The sequence below is a fragment of the Pezoporus wallicus genome, unplaced genomic scaffold (genome assembly GCF_028554395.1).
Source record: "Pezoporus wallicus isolate ANWC-B61680 ecotype Strahan unplaced genomic scaffold, APGP_CSIRO_Pwel_v1 contig_7066, whole genome shotgun sequence".
Taxonomy (NCBI): Eukaryota; Metazoa; Chordata; class Aves; order Psittaciformes; family Psittacidae; genus Pezoporus; species Pezoporus wallicus.
The window spans coordinates 203863-222063 of NW_026640426.1; the positions used below are offsets into that span (position 1 = coordinate 203863).

General features: G+C 42.9%; 3 protein-coding genes across 3 annotated transcripts in view; 2 read left to right on the forward strand and 1 right to left on the reverse strand.

Annotated features, from left to right (window-relative positions):
* DEGS2 (delta 4-desaturase, sphingolipid 2) overlaps positions 1-5741 on the reverse strand; it is a 26612-nt gene extending 20871 nt beyond the window's left edge. Inside the window, exons 1-2 of the mRNA XM_057418937.1 lie at positions 5503-5741; positions 1627-1726 (exon numbers count right to left, since the gene is read on the reverse strand). The gene's annotated coding sequence lies outside the window, so the exon portion shown is untranslated. The remainder of the gene's footprint in view (positions 1-1626; positions 1727-5502) is intronic.
* The window catches only part of LOC130604423 (proline-rich protein 2-like), a 7047-nt gene extending 689 nt beyond the window's left edge, over positions 1-6358 (forward strand). The window contains exons 2-3 of the mRNA XM_057418931.1: positions 5740-6068; positions 6160-6358. Coding sequence (XP_057274914.1) covers positions 5740-6068; positions 6160-6358 — 528 coding nt within the window. The remainder of the gene's footprint in view (positions 1-5739; positions 6069-6159) is intronic.
* The window catches only part of YY1 (YY1 transcription factor), a 23535-nt gene continuing 11658 nt past the window's right edge, over positions 6325-18201 (forward strand). The window contains exons 1-2 of the mRNA XM_057418934.1: positions 6325-7115; positions 16669-16831. Of these exons, the coding sequence (XP_057274917.1) occupies positions 6419-7115; positions 16669-16831 (860 nt within the window). The 5' untranslated portion in view covers positions 6325-6418. The remainder of the gene's footprint in view (positions 7116-16668; positions 16832-18201) is intronic.

Sequence of the window (18201 nt, forward strand, 5' to 3'; positions counted from 1 at the left end):
AAAGGGGAGACTACAGCTGATGAAGGGCTAACCTCACGGGAGCAATAGATGTGAGTTGGTTGCACTCAGGTGTTCTCATCTCCTTTAGAAATACGTGCTTAAGGAATTTTAAAATCATAGGATGATTCAGGTTGGAAGAGACCTTAAAAATCAAATAGTTCCAACTCCCTGCCAAAAAGAGAGACACCTACCACTAGGCCAGACTGATCAAAGCCCCATTCAACTGAAGTTTAGCAGATGTAGGCCTTCTGCAATTAATGACCAAATACCAAATGTGTTCAGGACCACTTCAGAAAATTCAAACGGAAACAATTTCCTTTTCTACAAAAATATTTTTTTCTGATGTTACATTTTACTCTGATGCTTCTTAGCTTTTTCAAAGAATCACAATCTTTCTGGAATGTAAGTTATTCCACAGAGTGGTTTATATTGTTCAAAGCGTTTGCAATTGCTTTCTACCATGATACGTATTTGCTTTTACACACGAGAAGTACTTATCCCATGAGTAGCTTACCCTACACTCCCTGCAATCTTGGCATGTCAGGAACAGTTTTATGAGCATCCTAGTACAAATACCTGAACGGAGTGTATTAACTAGACTCCCACGGCAAAAATGCTATATACAAAAAGTAGCAACACTTGTAATTGATTATCCAAACATGAGAATCTAAGGGCTTCCCTTTTGATACAGAGTGTCAGGTTTATGAAAGGATGTCAGTCCTGTGAAGAAAGACATCAGATTAACACTGGGTTTCTCTCCTCCCCCTCTAAGCATTGATGAATCTCTCCTCTAGAACCCCATGCTGCCACTCACCAAAGGTACCGCAGTTCTTTCTAGGAGACAGTTAACCAGAGCAGATCTCCTCTTTCAAACGCCCTTCCTGACACTCAGGTTTCAACCCAATACACTTAAAACCTGATTCATTTCAGTGCTGCTGAGCTCACTCTGACAATAGGAGTGACACAGGGTTATGAGAGGGCCTTTGTTCAATCTCTTGAAGTCAGAGCTTAGAGGGAAAAAAAAGCCACTTGAAAATGGCTGGTTGTGCCTATGTGTATGCATGTGTGGATGGGAGTACGGGAGGAATTCCCGCTGCAGGGAACAGCTGGAGAACAACTTTGATAACAAACTGTGCTAAATGTATAGATTGTGTCATACAGTCTCTGTTTTTTGCTCAGGAGAAATATTTTTAGCCCTCATTTATATTGTAGTAACACATACAGTCCCTCCAGAATGGACTAGGATTTGACTATAAAACCATGAAGTAAAATTACAATATTTCCACCAATAAGTTTGGGTTATAAATCCTTCTATTATAAGCACTCTAGAAAAAAATATTGATCAGCTTTGCCTACACCCAAGGAGTATGAGTTTTTATACTCAGATTTTAACAAACTATCAGAGAAAACTGAGTCACAGTGTCTATTACTGCTTAGAAAATCTAGATAAGTTAAGAAAAGCATACTTGCCCTTGGGCTTTCACTGAGACTGCAGCAATTTATAGATCTTATTTATTTCCAACTATTTACCCTTATTCATTTCAATCCAAGATTTATTTTTCTTTTAAAATGTAATATGAACTCTAGGGGTATTTCTTTCTCAGTGCTACTGGGATCTATCAATACCTGGTGACTTTAATGGAAGCTCAGAGCTCTGCACTTCCCAGCATCATGTCTGGCATCCATAACCCAAGCAAACACACATGCAGGAAGAGGGCTAGGAAGTCTGTAAGACAACATAAATTATATGGATGAGAGCTGTAGGTTTGCTCCCAGCATGCAGAATGAGCAGTTAGGATACAAATGCACACATATTGCCTATGCTGTCATGATTTCATGTATGATGATGTATTATTTCCCAGAAGCTTCTGCATCTTGTGTTGTCCATGATTTACAAGATACAACCTATTCAGATGACCACACACATCCTATGCTGATAAGTTTAAGAAGGCTGAGGATTTTTTGAAGAGTATTTTCATATCCTCAACCATCAAATCAGGAATGGAGGAGAAAACCTACATTTTTGATCATCAGCTTTACAACTCAATACTAATTATTTGTATTTTCCACGCACAATTAAAGGGTTAAATGTTTCTGGGGCAAGGATTAGGCCCACTGATTCATGTATTCTTTCATACAGTAAGAAAGACAAATTACATGATCTTGTCCTTACAACAAAACCTGTTCAATGAGACTGGGTTGACAAGTGACCATAACTTGGAAATTAGTTTGGAATGGTGGCAGTGCAAGCTCTATCTCCCTCCCTCTGCAAGATTACAGATGAGAGAAAGCCCTTCCTTGCTGTGCTCAAAGATGCAAGCAGACGACAAACGCAATAAATCTCAGCAAATTGGTTGGTGTAGGTTTGTTAGCTGCTTCGTTTATTTTTAGGAGGGGAATCTGAAGTAGGATGTGGTACAGCAAAGAAAACAATATTAAAAGCACCAGGGAAAGAAAGAGAAAAAGAGGTGCACACAGAATTCATTGCTTGTTCCTAGGCATGTTCAGCAAGCAGGACCTTACGCTCATAATGAACCTTTAAACGTGTTCTGTAGGAGTCCATACATAAATTGGGATCAGGGATTTCCCTCATGTTTAACTAGCAGTCTGAGGAGAGAGGACGGGGACATCTGTGGTAGAAGCTAGTGGGCCATAAATGCCAGGCATGGTGGTAGCTATATTAGATCAGCTGCAGATAAGGAGGCTAAATTATAGAGGACTACAAAGGTAAATTTAAAACTGCATTTCTTACAGAGCTGCAAAGAGCTAGGACAAGGACTCTGGGAAAGGGTGGCATAGCTAATTAACATCTTTATTAGTGAATTGCCTTAATGGCACTGGAAATCCTACTTTAGATTTTCTGAGATTTTTGTATTTTTTCTTCAAGATCTCTCCCATTTTAATTGATTAATAAGCCATTCTAGATGCAGAAGGAAAACCTAATGTCCTAAATTGGCAGAACTTCTTGATTTGTCTTACCTAGGTTTTTAACAGGTGTTAAGAAGAGAGCAACTTATTATAAACTACTGATTTTCTTTTCCTCCATTAAGTGACTCTATATCTGGTCTTCTTTATGAAAGAGCAAAAGCACCTTTAAAGCTATTCATGACACATATTTAACTAGATAAGTAAGTATTATCAGTTCAGTTTATTGGTGTAGATTTACAATAGAAGGGCTAATCTTTCTGCTCAAACATCAGGCAAATTATGTGAGAATGAGAAGAAAAAAATGGGGTATCAGAAATTTCCAAATCAGTGGATTTGAATGGCTGAGTGAAACAAATTGGGAAAAGGGTATGTTGACCCCATTGGAGGCAAAAGAGGAGGCTGTAGATGATGACTGTGAAAAGGTCACTTGTTTCTCAAGTTTCACACTTCAAATTTCTTTTTCTTTCTCACTTCCATGTAAGCTGAAGGGGAAAGGAACAGGACTAAAACAAAACAAAACAAAAAATTAGAAAATAAGTGATTTTTGTGTTCATTCTTTCATAATTTGTGTAAGACTAACTTATTTTCTGTGAGCTTCCTTTTCTTAAAATACAACAGACTTATGTATATAAGAAGTAATTCTTATTTAAAAGAACAATTACCTAGTTTTGGCTTGATACAGGTGTAATAGGCTAGAACAATTAGTTCTGCAGTATGAAATGAGAATCATAGAACAGTTAAGGTTGGAAAGGACCTTAAGATCATCTAGTTCCAACCCCCCTTGCCATGGGCAGGGACACCTCACACTAAACCATGTCACCCAAGGCTCTGTTCAGCCTGGCCTTGAACACCACCAGGGATGAAACATTCACAACTTCCCTGTGCAACCCATTTCAGTGCCTCACCACCCTCACAGTAAAGAACTTCTTCCTTATATCCAATCTAAACTTCCCCTGTTTAAGTTTGAACCCATTGTCCCTTGTCCTGTCACTACAGTCCATAATGAAGAGTGCCTCCCCAGCATCCTTGTAAGCCCCTTCAGATACTGGAAGGCTGCTATGAGGTCTCCACGCAGCCTCCTCTTTTCCAGGCTGGTTTCTGCATACTGATGGGGATACTACAGCAATTGTAGTAGTCCTTACTTTTAAGGAAGGAACCAGGAAAAAAAAAAACAACAACCAAACAGATAAATCTGAGGCATCTAGAGCTTATAAAGAATATATATTCTTATAAACTTATTTGTTATGGAAGCTTAAAAATAACTTTTGTTTCTAATTGAAGGTTTTAATTTTTTTTAAATAAAATTCCCCTGCCTCCCCTCCAACTTTTTAAATATGGCTAAGAAACAAGCTGGAGTTCTGAAGATGGGGAGGAAAATGAGGTATGGAGGGCAGGAAGATAAGGGGTTATCAAGGGAGTAAATGCTGCTATTTGGATAGAGGACAGCATTTTCTTTTAAACACTTTTTCATTGGACAGCTTGCACATCTTTATTTTTGCTTGTTGCTGTATTTGTTTTCTCACCAAGCATTTGGAAAAATTATGTCTAATTCTTGCAGTTAATGAAAAATAATCATATACAAGTTAAGCAAATTATCTTGCTCGGGATGAAGAGAACTGTATAATGGAAAAAACACAAGATCTGATGAAGAGTATTTGCCTCATGTAACGTTTCTCTGAAAAATAATGTAATGTGAATGCTGCAACAAAATATTAAAACACTGGGTTTAGGCCAAAGTATGGGGAAAGTAGAAAACACTAGCAACATTCAAAATAAGTTGGTTCTGATGCTTACAAACTTCAAAGTGCCTTTTTTGTCCGAAGTTATACATTTGTTTGCAATAAAACCACAAAAATGAAACAGGATTGTATAAAATTGTTAAACTACTATCACTGACCCAGACAAAAAAAAAATTATATTGATAAACAAGAGAGATTTGTGACTTTGTTCCTATATTTGAAAAAGCTCATTTACACTAACACCTTCACCCAAAATAATCAACCCAGGGCCTGATCTCACTCTAGTAAATGACAGCTCTGGTGTGAATTCAAGAGCAGTACAGAGTGCACATTGAACATGTAAGTGAGACTACTATTTTGTCTAAACAAGCTTAGAATAAAAAGTATATGTGAGTTGTGCACTTTTCCTGTTAAAAATAAATAAAAATGAGCTCTGTAATGACTCACCATTTTTTATTATGTTTAACTTTTACTGTGGGACAACAGAGACTTCATCCTAATTTTCAAATAGTTTTTTAAAACTTACAAGCACTATTTTCCCCACACTCTTACATTTGCCCTTCCAAGTACAGAGAGAGAAGCAGAATCTATATGCAACAGTCTGGAAATCTCTTTACAGGATCTAAAAATAACCTTTCAGTTTATGGGAATTTTGCAATGATAAACCCCATGTTGCTGTTTGTTAAAATGGGAGCGCTGAGCACGATTGGAGGGAAGGAATTCCCAGATCTACACAAGTTAAGTAATTTTGTTGCTATTTTGAATACTTAATTTCCTAATCTCATCATTAGCCCAAGGCTCAGTACTGCTGTCTTGAGACTTGGACTAGAATAACCTTGAAAACACTTCATGCTGAGGCAGAAGAAAGTATTTCTTAGCAGGAATCTTTTATCGGTTTCTGTATCCTGGCAATTTGGGATATGAGCAAGCAAAGCAGTGATGTAGTGGGAAATAAAGATAAAAATTGAGTGTATTTTGCACTCATTTGGTTATTAGCCTTGTAAGGGGCCAGACCTCCTGGGTAACCGAGTACACGAACTTGGTTACTGATCTCCACGGGCTGTGACTTCAGACTGCGCTGCCGCTGCCGGCGAGTTGGAACCGAGAGACGGCGCTCCGAAAGCGACCAACTCGCCTGTGGGCAAGTTCGAGTGGAATGAAGTCTGCAGGGAAGCGCTGCGCGGTCCCCAACGCTGCCCCCACACCACCACCAAGAGAAGAGAGAGAAACGCTGCCAATTGCCCGTAGCGGTTCAACCGCAGAATTCAAAGACGTCGATCCCGCCACCACCACCCCAAGGCTTCTCCGGCCACTGCGCATGCCGAGCCCAGCTCTCCGCCGGGGCCAGCGCCCGCCCGCCGAGCAGCGAGACCCCACCGGCAGCCGTCGGCCGCAGATCAGGCAAGGGCCGGGCCCCGGGCGGAGGGTTCAGACTTCAGCCCGGCTGGGAAACGCTCAGGACGCGGCCGCTGCTCCCGGCCTGTGTTTTAAGCGCGGAGCCCCAGCCTCCGCATCAGGAGACGGCTCGCGCGCCGCTCGGCCCCGATGCCGGGGCCGCTCCCCATCCGTTAACGGCCGCTGTGGAGGTGCGCCACCTCGGGGAGCAAAGCGCGCCCCTGTCGGAGGGGAAGACGCAACGGTCACCCCGCACAAGAAGAAGAGAGAGGAGCCCGAGCCCCACCATCCGCTAAGGGGAGCGGACCGGAGTCCCCTCGCTGCCCGCGGAGCTCTCTCCCCCTCCTCGCCCCGCCATGGCCTCGGGAGACACCCTGTACATCGCCACGGATGGCTCGGAGATGCCGGCCGAGATCGTGGAGCTGCACGAGATCGAGGTGGAAACCATCCCGGTGGAGACCATCGAGACCACCGTGGTGGGCGGCGAGGAGGACGAGGAAGAGGAGGACGAGGACGAGTGCTGCGAGGAGTGTGGCCCGCACCACCCACCCCATCACTACCACCACCACCAGCCCATGATCGCGCTGCAGCCGCTAGTCTCGGACGGGGACCCTAGCGGGGCGGGCGGCGGTGCGGCCGGTGGCGGCGGGGGACAGCTTCATCTGCACCACCACCACCAGGAGGTGATCCTGGTGCAGACCCGCGAGGAGGTGGTTGGGGGAGATGACTCGGACGGACTGCGGGCCGACGACGGCTTCGAGGATCAGATCCTCATCCCCGTGCCGGCCCCCGCCGGGGAGGACGAGTACATCGAGCAGACCTTGGTCACCGTGGCCGCTGCCGGCAGCAAGAGCGGAGGCGGCGGCTCCTCCTCGGCCGGCGGAGGAGGCCGAGTTAAGAAGGGCGGCAGCGGCAAGAAAAGCAGCAAGAAGAGTTACCTGAGCGGGGGAGGCGGCGGCGGGGCCGAGGGCGGCGGCGGCAGGAAATGGGAGCAGAAGCAGGTGCAGATCAAGACCCTGGAGGGGGAGTTCTCGGTCACCATGTGGGCCTCGGGTAAGTGCGCGCCGGACCCCACCCTCCCCGGGTCCCGGGCCCCGCCGACGGCTGCCCGGTTCGCCTCGGACAGTTTTGTTTTGAAGGGAGGCCATGTTTTGATGTGTGTGATGGGCGCCGCCATGTTCATCGCCAGGGCAAGTATGGCGGCTCCCCGAAAAGATGGCGGGGTCTGCGCTGCTGCCGCCGCTACTCCTGCCCGGCTCCGGCGGGGGGAAGGAAAGATGGCGGCGGCCGCCAAGATGGCGGCTGAGAGGGTTGCGAGAGGGAGGGAGGCAGCGCGGCGCTGACTCCAGCACTAGGCCGCAATGGCGTAGTTTCTGCAGCAGGGGGAGGCGGGGTGTGCGGGCGGGCGCAGGGTGCGGGGCGAATCCAGCCTCCTCGCTTCTCCCCCCGTCCCCGCCCTGCCGCCGCCGCTCCCCGCGGCGACCGGCCGTTCGCTCCACGCCTGCCCTTCGCCATTTCCTTCCCCGGCCGCCGCCCCCGGCGCCTCTCGGCGCCCTCTGTCCTCATTCTCTCCCGTCTCCCGACCCGCCGCTGCCGGCCCGCCTCCCCTCCCGCTCACCGCACCTCTCCCTCCCTCCGCTCGGCGCTGGCGCTGCCCTCCCGCGGCCCCATTGGGCTACGTTTTAATGCCGAACGCGGTCGGGGGCCCCGGGTACGGCTTGTGCTCCGGGCCATGACCGTTATGTGCGGGGGAAAAGCCAGCCGCCCGCTGCAGCGCCGCCCGCCCCGCCGGCGCTCCCCGGCCCAGGGATGGCCATCTCCCCGAAATACCGTTTTACCGTCCGCACGGTGGGGTGGGCCTTGGGCCGCCCGTCCCGGCGGGCCGCTGCGGTAGCCAGGCGGGGTGTGGGTGGGGCCTCCCCGCTTGAGGCCAGCGGTGCTGGCGAGGGGGAAGCGCCTCTTCGCTCCCGCGGGGGCTGCCCGCGCCGCTCGCAGGCCGCGGAGGGGGGCGGCCACAAACCACCGGCCCTCCAGAGAGCTCCTTGTCATGAGCCGGGGTCTGACAGCCCGGGGAGGGGGGGCTCCGCTCTCTGGAGGCAGAGCTCAGGCCAGGGAGCTGCCGGGAGGAATGGACCAATTTCTGGCTGGTTCTCGGAGGCTGTTCAGCTTTCCCTCGGCTAGGTCTAGCACTTTAAATAGGCTTTTTAGGTAGGCTCAGGGTGTCTGCGTTTTTTGAGGTTGCGTATGGTTTTGAGGAGTTGGGTTTTTCGTGGGAGTGTGTCTTGGAGTGAATAAAATTCTGTGAAGGTATTTAGCATTTGCGGGGCTTGGAATAAAACTAGCGTATGCCTGCCCTGCCACAATTTTCTGATCCTTTCCTTTAATGGTTTGGGGGGGGAACCCTTCTAGTCAGTAGAAGTGTTACATTGGGGTTTTTGTTTAGATTGGGGATTTGGTGGTTTTGTTTTGGTGGCGGTTTTCTGGATTTCAGAAAATGTACTGCTGGCAGCTAGGCTCTGTAGTCAGAGTTCTGTGCTGAGTTGTGTAAACGCACAAAAAAGCGGTCAAATAGTATCAGTTTATGCAACATATAAATGGGTGTGTAGTCTCTGAATAGTCGATTGGTAATCTGTCTTGCATATTGTAAATTTTGTTCTCCTTTGAAACTGATCGAGTCTAGTAAGATAGGGATACTCTGTAAGATTCTAGTGTAGTCTAAAATGTTTGCTCTCTGTGGTGTTTGTGAATTACCAGTAGTTCTTACAAAGGGCAGTGTCGAAGACTATTGGATGGCTGAATTGACTTGTCTGAAAAGATGGATAGTATGGTGATTCTTATTTTACTCTCTTTAAATATAAGCAATTACTTAGCAAGTATGACAGTGTGTATAACAGTTCTGGTGTATAGTCAGTTGACATCCCAATGAGTCCTATCGATTCTTGGTGAACAGAAAAGAACTTTTATTTAAGAGTTTCCAAAATACTATTTGAGAGTAGAATGGTGTTCTGTATACTCCTGTGTATTTTTGTATGAAACCTGAATAAATCCACTTGGGTTTTTTTCTTAGAATTGACCATCCAAGAAAGGCGAAAAGATACAGAAACTAATACAGTCTTCTGGTTTGTGGAAGCTGCCTAAGATAGCAGCATGCAAGTGGATGTATGACTCATGAGCTGGCAGGATACAGGACCTCGCTGAGATGAATTGACAAATTCTAGCATACATTTGCACTCTGAAATTCAGAGTGCCTGATAGGATGCTTCCTTAGAGCTCCTGCGTGCTAATTATTACTTGAGTGAAGTGAAGCATGTGTGTAATCAATACACTTGATTCTCTCCCCACATACACAACTTTTACAGCAGGGCAGCCCTATTGATTTCAGTGGTTTTGTTCTTTATGAGCCTAACTGTGCAAGCTCAGTGGGGAGCAATACCCACTTGTAATTTACTGGGGGTTGAATTGCATTGCTACGTTCATGTCAATATCCATGATACAGAATACCTATTCTGACTTGACTTCTAATGCCCCAAAAGTACCCTCCCAGGAAAAAAAAAAGGGGTGGGGGTGTGCAAACCCACAAAATACATCGGTGAAAGAAAAGTACTGAAGTTTGACCTCCCCTTTCTGCATGTATGTGTGCTTCCTCATGCAACTTATTGAATGGGCTAGAAGTGGTCTGAAGTGGTCAAATGCTGAGGCTTTGTTGTCTGTTCTCTGAAATTTAAGAGGCGGAATGGTTGCCAGAAAAATTCCAAAAGAAGCAAAACTGGGGGGGGGGGGGGGAGGAGAGGACACGATGACCTAGAACAAGCCACTGACTTGCGGAAGGGTAGTTGCATTAAAGTTCCCCTGCAGAACTGGACATACTTCATTTTGAACAAAGATAGTGGTTTTGCCTCTATATTTTGACATAATTAAAGACTTGCTTGAAGACTTGCTTGTACACTGATGTAATTGACTGGTTTAAATGCTTAGCAAAAAGTTTTTCAAAAGATGGCCTTGCATCAAGATAAAACAATGAGCCCTATATTGCTGTGCATGGGTATTTGAATTTGGAACAAGGACACTTGGCTCACTACCGTGTGGGAAGACAATATGAATTAATTTCTTGTTACTGTTTTCTAGTGCAGCTATATTAGCTTGTACACGAGTGGTACCAAATTTAGCCAGTCATAAATCTCTTTCCCTAAATGAGTATAACATGTTTGGTAGCACCTCTTGAAATGTGTAGAAATAATTTGTGAAATATACAGCAGTGTGATTAAAGGGGACTACTCAGTCCTTGTCTTGTTACTTGGATACTTAGAAGTTGCAGTAGTGTTGTTAGCAGTGGTTTAGACTTGCCGTAACTTCTCTTATCACCTTGGTATCTATGGTGATATCAAACTTGTGACCTGCGATTACTTTAACGTGTTTAGCTTGAAACAGGAATGCTTTGTTCTAGTTCAGATTAGCTTTCTAGATCTTCAGAATGGAATTATTTGTCTGTTTTCACATGTGAAAATAGGAACTGAACAAAGGCATTCTATTTTCTGAAAGGGTTCAAGAGGTGTATATGATGGATACTTTAATCATGCTCCTGTAGTGTGTTTCGACTGTACTGTCTCATTACTTTCATTTGGGTATCCTGTAATAGATTTAGAAAATTGTATACAGTTAATGGGGCTCTCCAGGTACAGAGACCAATTTGTACCAGGAAAATTGTTTTTATTAAGTGGAATATATTTGTGTCTTTGCTAGATTCAACTTAATCATTGTCTTCAGTGACTGTCACCAGGTTGGGTACACAATAGTGATGAGAGAGGGGAAGGTTCCTTAGCAACTTTGTTAGATTGTGCTTGCAAAACTGATTCTTGGATGCGGGATGGCTTGGAAGGGTGGTGCTGAAATGCTGCCTCTACCAAATACTGGAATTTCAAGCAGTTGGGGCTTATTTTTGCAGGGGGGGAAATGTATTAGTGTACATCTACTTCTAGGTAATGGCTCTTGACTCTGTCAAGCTTTCAAACCTAAAATAGGTGTTAGCTTAAACTATTATTGTTAGCATAAATAATCTGCAAGGTCAGGGCTGAAATAGCACAACCAAACTAAACATTGCCCACAGATGTTAAACTGCTCAAGTATCCTATTCCTAGATGGGAAAGACAAAGTTTTTCCTAGATGGCAAAGACAAAGTGTATGGTTTGAAATGATTTTTGATAATTCAGGAAGCCATTGCTGCGGACCCATATTTGAAAACTCAGGCAGTTCATGTTGGGTTTCTAGAAGGCTCTTCAGAGCATCTAAAAAACTTTTTAATGTCTTAAATTAAAGCCTTCGATTTTTTTTTTTTTTTTTTCTTTTATCAGGTTGCAGGGGTGTGAAAGATAATCATCTACTGTCTGACTAGTCGTTTTACATAGTATAAATAATAGACAAGTCAGTTCTGTTGTGGGCCTGTATCAAGGATAGCCAAAAGTCTTTGTGATGGCAGATAGGCAGTCAACTTCTTGTATGAAATTTTTTCATAATGCAGGCAGAAAGTGATTGTCTGGTTCCTTTAAAATGCTAAGATGATAATTATTTCTGACTAAGACAGTAATACAGGCTTTTGGTATCCATAAGCATTGAGTCTGCGCTGACGTTTTTGCCAGTGAACCTTAGAGTGTGGTAGATATTTTCCTGCAGCTGTTTTACATATATTTTCAGATTTGAAAGTGGTCTATGGATGTGGGTCATGAACCATATAGATGTGGTTCATTACTTAAAATATCTGTTAAGTTGCCTCTCGCCTTCAGACTAGAGTCCTCTAAGTTGCTGTTGGATCCTTCCGTGAGAGGTCCATGTCACTTTTATGTTGATGATTCAGAAGGTCATAGTACTTCAGCACAGTGTCTCACAAGTGTTGAAGTCAGATGATGACTATTGATGTATGCAGTGTTTTTGTCAGTTCATGTCTCGGTGATGTGAAATAAGAGATGGGTGACATGGGGAAAGAAGAACCTGTTCTCCATCTGTATGTGCAAGGCACATCAGAGAGAAAGTAGCCTAACAGCTGATTAGGATAAAAATTGACATATTATGCAAAATGGAATTTTGACATTCAGAAGTTTCTGCTAAATAACTGTCTTATTTAACAAGCTAATTATGGTCTTTTGTTTCCAAACGTGACCAATGAACTAATTTGCCTGAGGAGACTGCAGTGTGGTAGCAGAAACGAAGCTGTTACCACAGTGCCTTGTTATTGCGCTGTTGCTGAATACATCTTTTATCATGTAATTGCATTTCAACTGTTCCTAAAAACAAATGTGCTTAACCATGTGATCGTGAAATGAAAATTTAAGCTGAAATGTCTTTCATCCTTTAGTGCGTAAGCAGAATGTCTCTTAACTTGGTACCTTGCAGAGAAAGCTGTAGGATTAGGTTTCATTGCTTTGCTACCAAGTACGCCTTCTGAATTCCTTTTTGCCCTCCTTATTTTCCATAGAGAAAGATTGATTGAATAACAGTGTGTTCTCCCTGCTCTGTAATAGAGGAGGAGGAGGGTGGCTTGGAGAATTGGAGATCTGAAAGTGAAGTACCATGCCTGAAATCAAGAATAACTGACAGGGCTTCTTGAGAGTTAAAGGGGTCATCTTACAAAGTTGGGGAGTTCCAGAGATGTCATCTGGAGCTAGCTACTATTCTAGAAATGTGTGAAATAATGGTTCTGAAGTGGATGGGTTTTCTGTGCAGCAGAAGGATTGCAAGAGATTCAGAAAGCATGGTAATAAGAGCAAAAGGTAATAAAGTCTTTGGAGACAGTGTCTGCCATCTTTTGTCATTGATCTGTTGCATGGAATCTGCAGTTACCATCTACAAGTTATTTTTATCCAGTAGTCTGGCTTCTTCCTACTTCAGTTGGTACTTGGGCTTGATACTCTTAAAACTTCTGGTTATTTCACCACTAGGAATCTGTTCTTAGTCAAAAGATATGGCTGGCTAAAATGCTAAACTTTCACTGATCTTAGGGGAAAAAAAACCAAACCCAACCAAACATACATGTTTGCTTATCTTGCATACTTGCTTTGAAGTGCTGAAGTGATTCCAGTTCAAGTTGTGTATACAGGGCATGAGAGAGGTGGGGATGGAAGGACGTTGATCATGAAGATTTGTTTGAACATGTCGTAAAAAGGTACATAGACCAACCCAATTTAGACTAAATACCTAATGTGGTTGGGCATGAAAAGGTGTTGGGGGTTATCTGTGGTGTCTCTAAGAAATTAGTATTTCACAGCTTTGTAAGATAGGTGAATATTGGACATAGTTATTGCAGTGACTGGTACTGCATGTTTTTTGTGAAGGCAAAGTGATTAACTGACTGACATGCATTCAAATCTTCCGTATCTTTCAAAAGACTGGACTAAAAATGTACTCCCAGGTCCCTCACAGTAGGCTGCATTAGAACTCTCAGAATGCTAAATACACATTTAAGCAGCATGCCTTATATTTGAGTCTGCTATACTCTCAATTATTTTTAAGGAGCAAGACAAAGCAGGTCAGATAGTATGTAACAGTTAATACCCGTTTACTGACTGCCTCCATGGCTCTGTCTGTATTTAGCTTGCATGGGTGGCATCCAGATTAATTTGGCATGGTCATAAACTGCAGAGAGGAGCTGTGCCTTGTTTTGTACTTCCCAGAGGTGTCACTAGAATTTCAGGGTTGTGTCTCTGTGTTTTGCTTTGCAGTATGTTTGATCCTCTGTTTCACGAGAGGAAAAAAGGAAAGTAATTTGGTTGTATTGAGCATCAGGGCTTGTTTGAAGGCAGAAAACATCAAGCAATCAGCTTGCTCTGTTTGCGATGAGAATATTGGTTAACTTGTCAGCCTGAGTGAAAGTTGCTTGGACTTTACTCTCCAAACTTTGAGCTGCCTATTGCAGGTTGGTAGGGGATCACAGATGAACTTGCGATAAATTTGTGCATAGAGGACATTGATAGAATTCTTCCAAAAGTTTTCCAAAGAAGTGTGTGTGTGGGTTCGGGTTTTTTTTGTTTTTACAATGAGTTCATAGTGTCGTAGGATGGTCTGGATACTAACCAGCTACTGAAGTCTGCTGCAACTTTAGAAAAAGTATTTGACTTTTGGTGTGAGTCAGGCCCTTCTATCTTGAAGGATGTTACCCTGGCATAACACTTTAAGGTTACTGGTATGTTGTTTTGGTTTAAATTAATTTTTAAAACTGCTGTTATGTGCTGCCATAGAGATAAAGGTTTTTGATATAGGAAAATTTGCTTGTTTCTTGTTCTTACATAATTATCAATATATGAAGTGATACTTTCTTATTTTCTACTGTATTAATGTATTCATAATTTTTCATGTTTTAGTTCAGTAGCCCATGGAATTGAATAGCTGTGAAATTGATTTCTGTGGGTGGGCTTTTTGCAAGTAAAGGCACTAAAGGCTGCCTTTGTTTCAGTTTTGCCCTCACATAGGAAGAAAACATTGTGGAATAGTGAGTCTTTACACCATGGAAGGAAAGATCTTAAGGAATGTATACAAAATTTCCCTGTTGACTCAGTGTATCTGATCTGAGGGAGGAAATGAAAACTTGTTTCTGTTACAAATGTCATCAAACAGTCAAACTGGAAGTTCTGTGGACCTGTTGAAATGGCTGCATTGAAGGCAGATGATCTCATTCTAGTCTGGTGCATGGCAAAGGTGTCACTTTTAGCTTTCCAGAAGTTTTGTGCTCTTCTGAGTTTCATAATGTCTTTTCTGCCCGCAGAGGCACTGCCAAGTATCTTTTCTAAGGCTTCTGTTTGGAACAAAACATTGTTGCCAAATTGGAGATTTATTGACTTGAATTTGTAACTCCTGCAGATGCTCTTAAATTTACCATATAATCTTTGCTTAAGGTAAATTCAGTTGCTTTCTTTAAAGCTCTGGTAAAGAGTGTCAGGTAGTGTGGTGAGTAGAAAGCTAGATTAAAATTTAAAAAATGTCCAAATAGTCAGTTTTGTAGTTTGTTTTCAGTTTAATGCTGCAGACAGTATTTTATTAGGAACATTTCTGTCTTGTGTCAGTGTTGCAGTCTGTTTTCTTCTTTCACCATGGAACATATACTTGAACTGCTATTTGATCTGGTAGATCAGATTAAACCCCAAACTGGCAGTAGCATTTCTAGAAATAGCTCGGTGGCAAACATAAAAGGCAGGCATTCCAAATTGAATAGAAATTTGTCCTTAGTATATAGCTTTTATTTGCATATGTCTTGACTTTTCCTTCCTACAGTAAGTTGCTGAGTAATGAATAATGTTACTTCCTGTGGAAGAAAAAGGAAAGAAAAATGTTGCTTCATTTGTTTTCTGCCTTAAGTTTTGGTATTTATTTATTTATTTTTTAATTGGGGGAGTATTATTCTGTCCTACTACCTTGTATTTCAAGTCCTTAAACACTACTCATAAAAAAAACTTCCTGTAATTTTTTTAAAGCCTCTTGTGTATAAAGTGATTTGCAGAATCTGCTTCCCATACACAGGTTGTAAGAAGTAGTGTAGTGGCAAGTTTACTAATTTTTTAGCTGAGTAGTTAAAACCATGTGTATATACGTATGTTTATTGTCCTAGGTGTATTTGAGGGTGTAAACCAGGGTAGATCCCATGTCTGTCTTCCTTCTGGTATGAGTACTGCAGTGAGGAGCATAGGTGGATATTTCCATTCTTTCCATTCTCTGTCGTCTTTGTGCATCTCTGGTTTCTGATACAAAATGGCAAGATGAAAGAGGAAAACATTGTATCTTGGTATATTCTAAGGTCTGGATGTGAGTAGCCGGTAACAGCAGGTCTTCCACGTGATCTTACTACAGTCCTTCAGCACAAATCCATAGGAGGAGCTCTAGAGCAGATATAATAGCACTTAAATGGTTTGCAGATCAAAGCTCTGAATAATCTGTCTACGGTTTATATAATAAAGTGGAAAAGATCTTAGACTGGCCTCTGCCACAGAAGAAAGAAGTCCCTTTGGGAGAGAGATGTACCGTTTAGATTTTTGGTTACTTTCAGACCTGTCTGCAGGAGTTGGAAAACTTCAGTTTTATGGGCAGGTGCTGAAATCCATTGGCAGTTATTTTTAAATTTCTTGTCCCTCTGTGATACTTCTGTTGGAGGTCAGTGGAGTCTGAAGGCTCCGAAGTAAAAATCGGTAATCCTGACATCACAGGGTAAGTATCTGCCACTCTTCTGATAAGCTTGCTTAGTTACTGACTGCTGTTGAGATCCAAAGTGGGTATGGTGAATGCTAGTCTTTAAGAGGTTAAGGGAATTAAATATTTAGGATATGTTTCAGGAAAAGTGCCTTATCTTTTAAACACAGCCAACATTCATAGGATTGTTATACTTATTTGTGTTTAGCTGGATATGCAACTTTTGCTTCTCTTTTTTTTCTCACCGTGTTCTTCCTGTGTTCTTCATTCTGTAATTATATGGATGTGTTTTTGCTCTTTGCAATTGGCATGGAAGCCTGCAAGTGCAGTGTATTCTTTTAAGTGTGCAGCAGTGGGAAATTTCTGTTGAGATATAGCCTAATAGCTTATATGCTGTTTTGATCTTTAGTATGTATTGAATTTGGTATTTTGTGTGTTTCAGATGATAAAAAAGATATTGACCATGAAACAGTGGTGGAAGAGCAGATCATTGGAGAGAATTCTCCTCCAGATTACTCAGAGTACATGACAGGGAAGAAACTTCCTCCTGGTGGAATACCTGGCATTGACCTCTCCGACCCCAAACAACTGGCTGAATTTGCTAGGTAAGTAGGAAGAAAGTATCCTTAAAATGGTCTTCTTTTTCCTGGTTTAATGATGAAACTGTTAGCCAAAATAAATGGTAGTTTTAGTATGGCTTAGTGTTCCATTTAATCATTTTTTAAAACAAGTAACTGAATTCAGAGCAGAGTAGCTGATATTGTGTTAAAGCAACTGGGCTTTATATTCACTTGTTCAATGACTTCTGGTCTCTAGTTTCTCTTGGGTAAGACGGGATCTAAATACATTGATAGACTGCATCTTTGACATGAGAGAATGTAGCTGTCATGTGAGTATCCTTAAATTCTTCAGCATCAAAGGATCTGATATGTGAAATGCTGTGTTCAGGTGGTCAGCACAAGAAATCTAGAGTACACTATCACTCGTTTACATATCACTACCTTGACCCGAGTTACAAGGTTACTTTCCTTTTCAAATAGAGGTGGAGTGGTTGAAGCTCTGTTCTACAGGAAGTACTGAGTCATGTGTCTCTTCCCCCCTCCCTCTTCAGAGCCTTTGGCTGTGGTACTGAGTGCTCAGGGCAACTGGGGTCCATCGGAGGGCAGCCGCGAGGTCACCAGGGAAGCCTGATCTGGCACCTGGGAACTGTGATATTAGAGTTGTCTTTGCAGCCTTTATTTGGTTTCCTACTTTGTGTGCATATGCTTGTAATTACCAAAGGCATTCTCCTCCACTCAGTGCATGGGCAGTGTTAGTCTGGTGTCTCTAAATATTTGAGCACCACTGTTAGCTTTCTGCAGCTGCTGTTACCAGTTTTTTCCCCATGTTGAGAGCCAGTAGTATGTACGAAGCTAGACTCATTTACCAGCTGGCTGTTTTTCAGGGCTCTGGTGCACAATTCTGACAGAGCAGATGGATGGTTGGATGTTGTTACTTTTATTTCCTGGGTTAGCTAATAGAGCAAGAAGTATGTGTGGTGGTTTTTTTGTTTGTTTTAGTGGTTTTTTGTTTTCTTTACCACTGGGTTTTTCAGGTAGTTACTAAATGGCAGGACCTATTGAAGCAAGTTCTGGTCTAGCTACTTGGTTAGGTGGATCTTGGTGTCTCCTGTGTGCATCTACTGTTGTTTCACCTTTTTAATCTTGTTGCTTTATACAAGCTTTCTCTGTTACTCTTAGGTGTCTTTCTGCTGGAGGATTACCAACACAGCCTTGTCTCACAATTGTTTTCAGTAAAGTCATTGAACTATGCATTTTGAAGACTCATAGTAAGATAGTTTTGCAGGACTTTCTCCCTGCTTCAGGTTATCTGATCTGGAAATGTGTCAAAACACATTACAAACAGCTGAAAATGGGGTTCTGTCTAAAGTGCTTGGTGGTTCTTGCTGTTGATACTGTTACTTGTTTTACTGTTG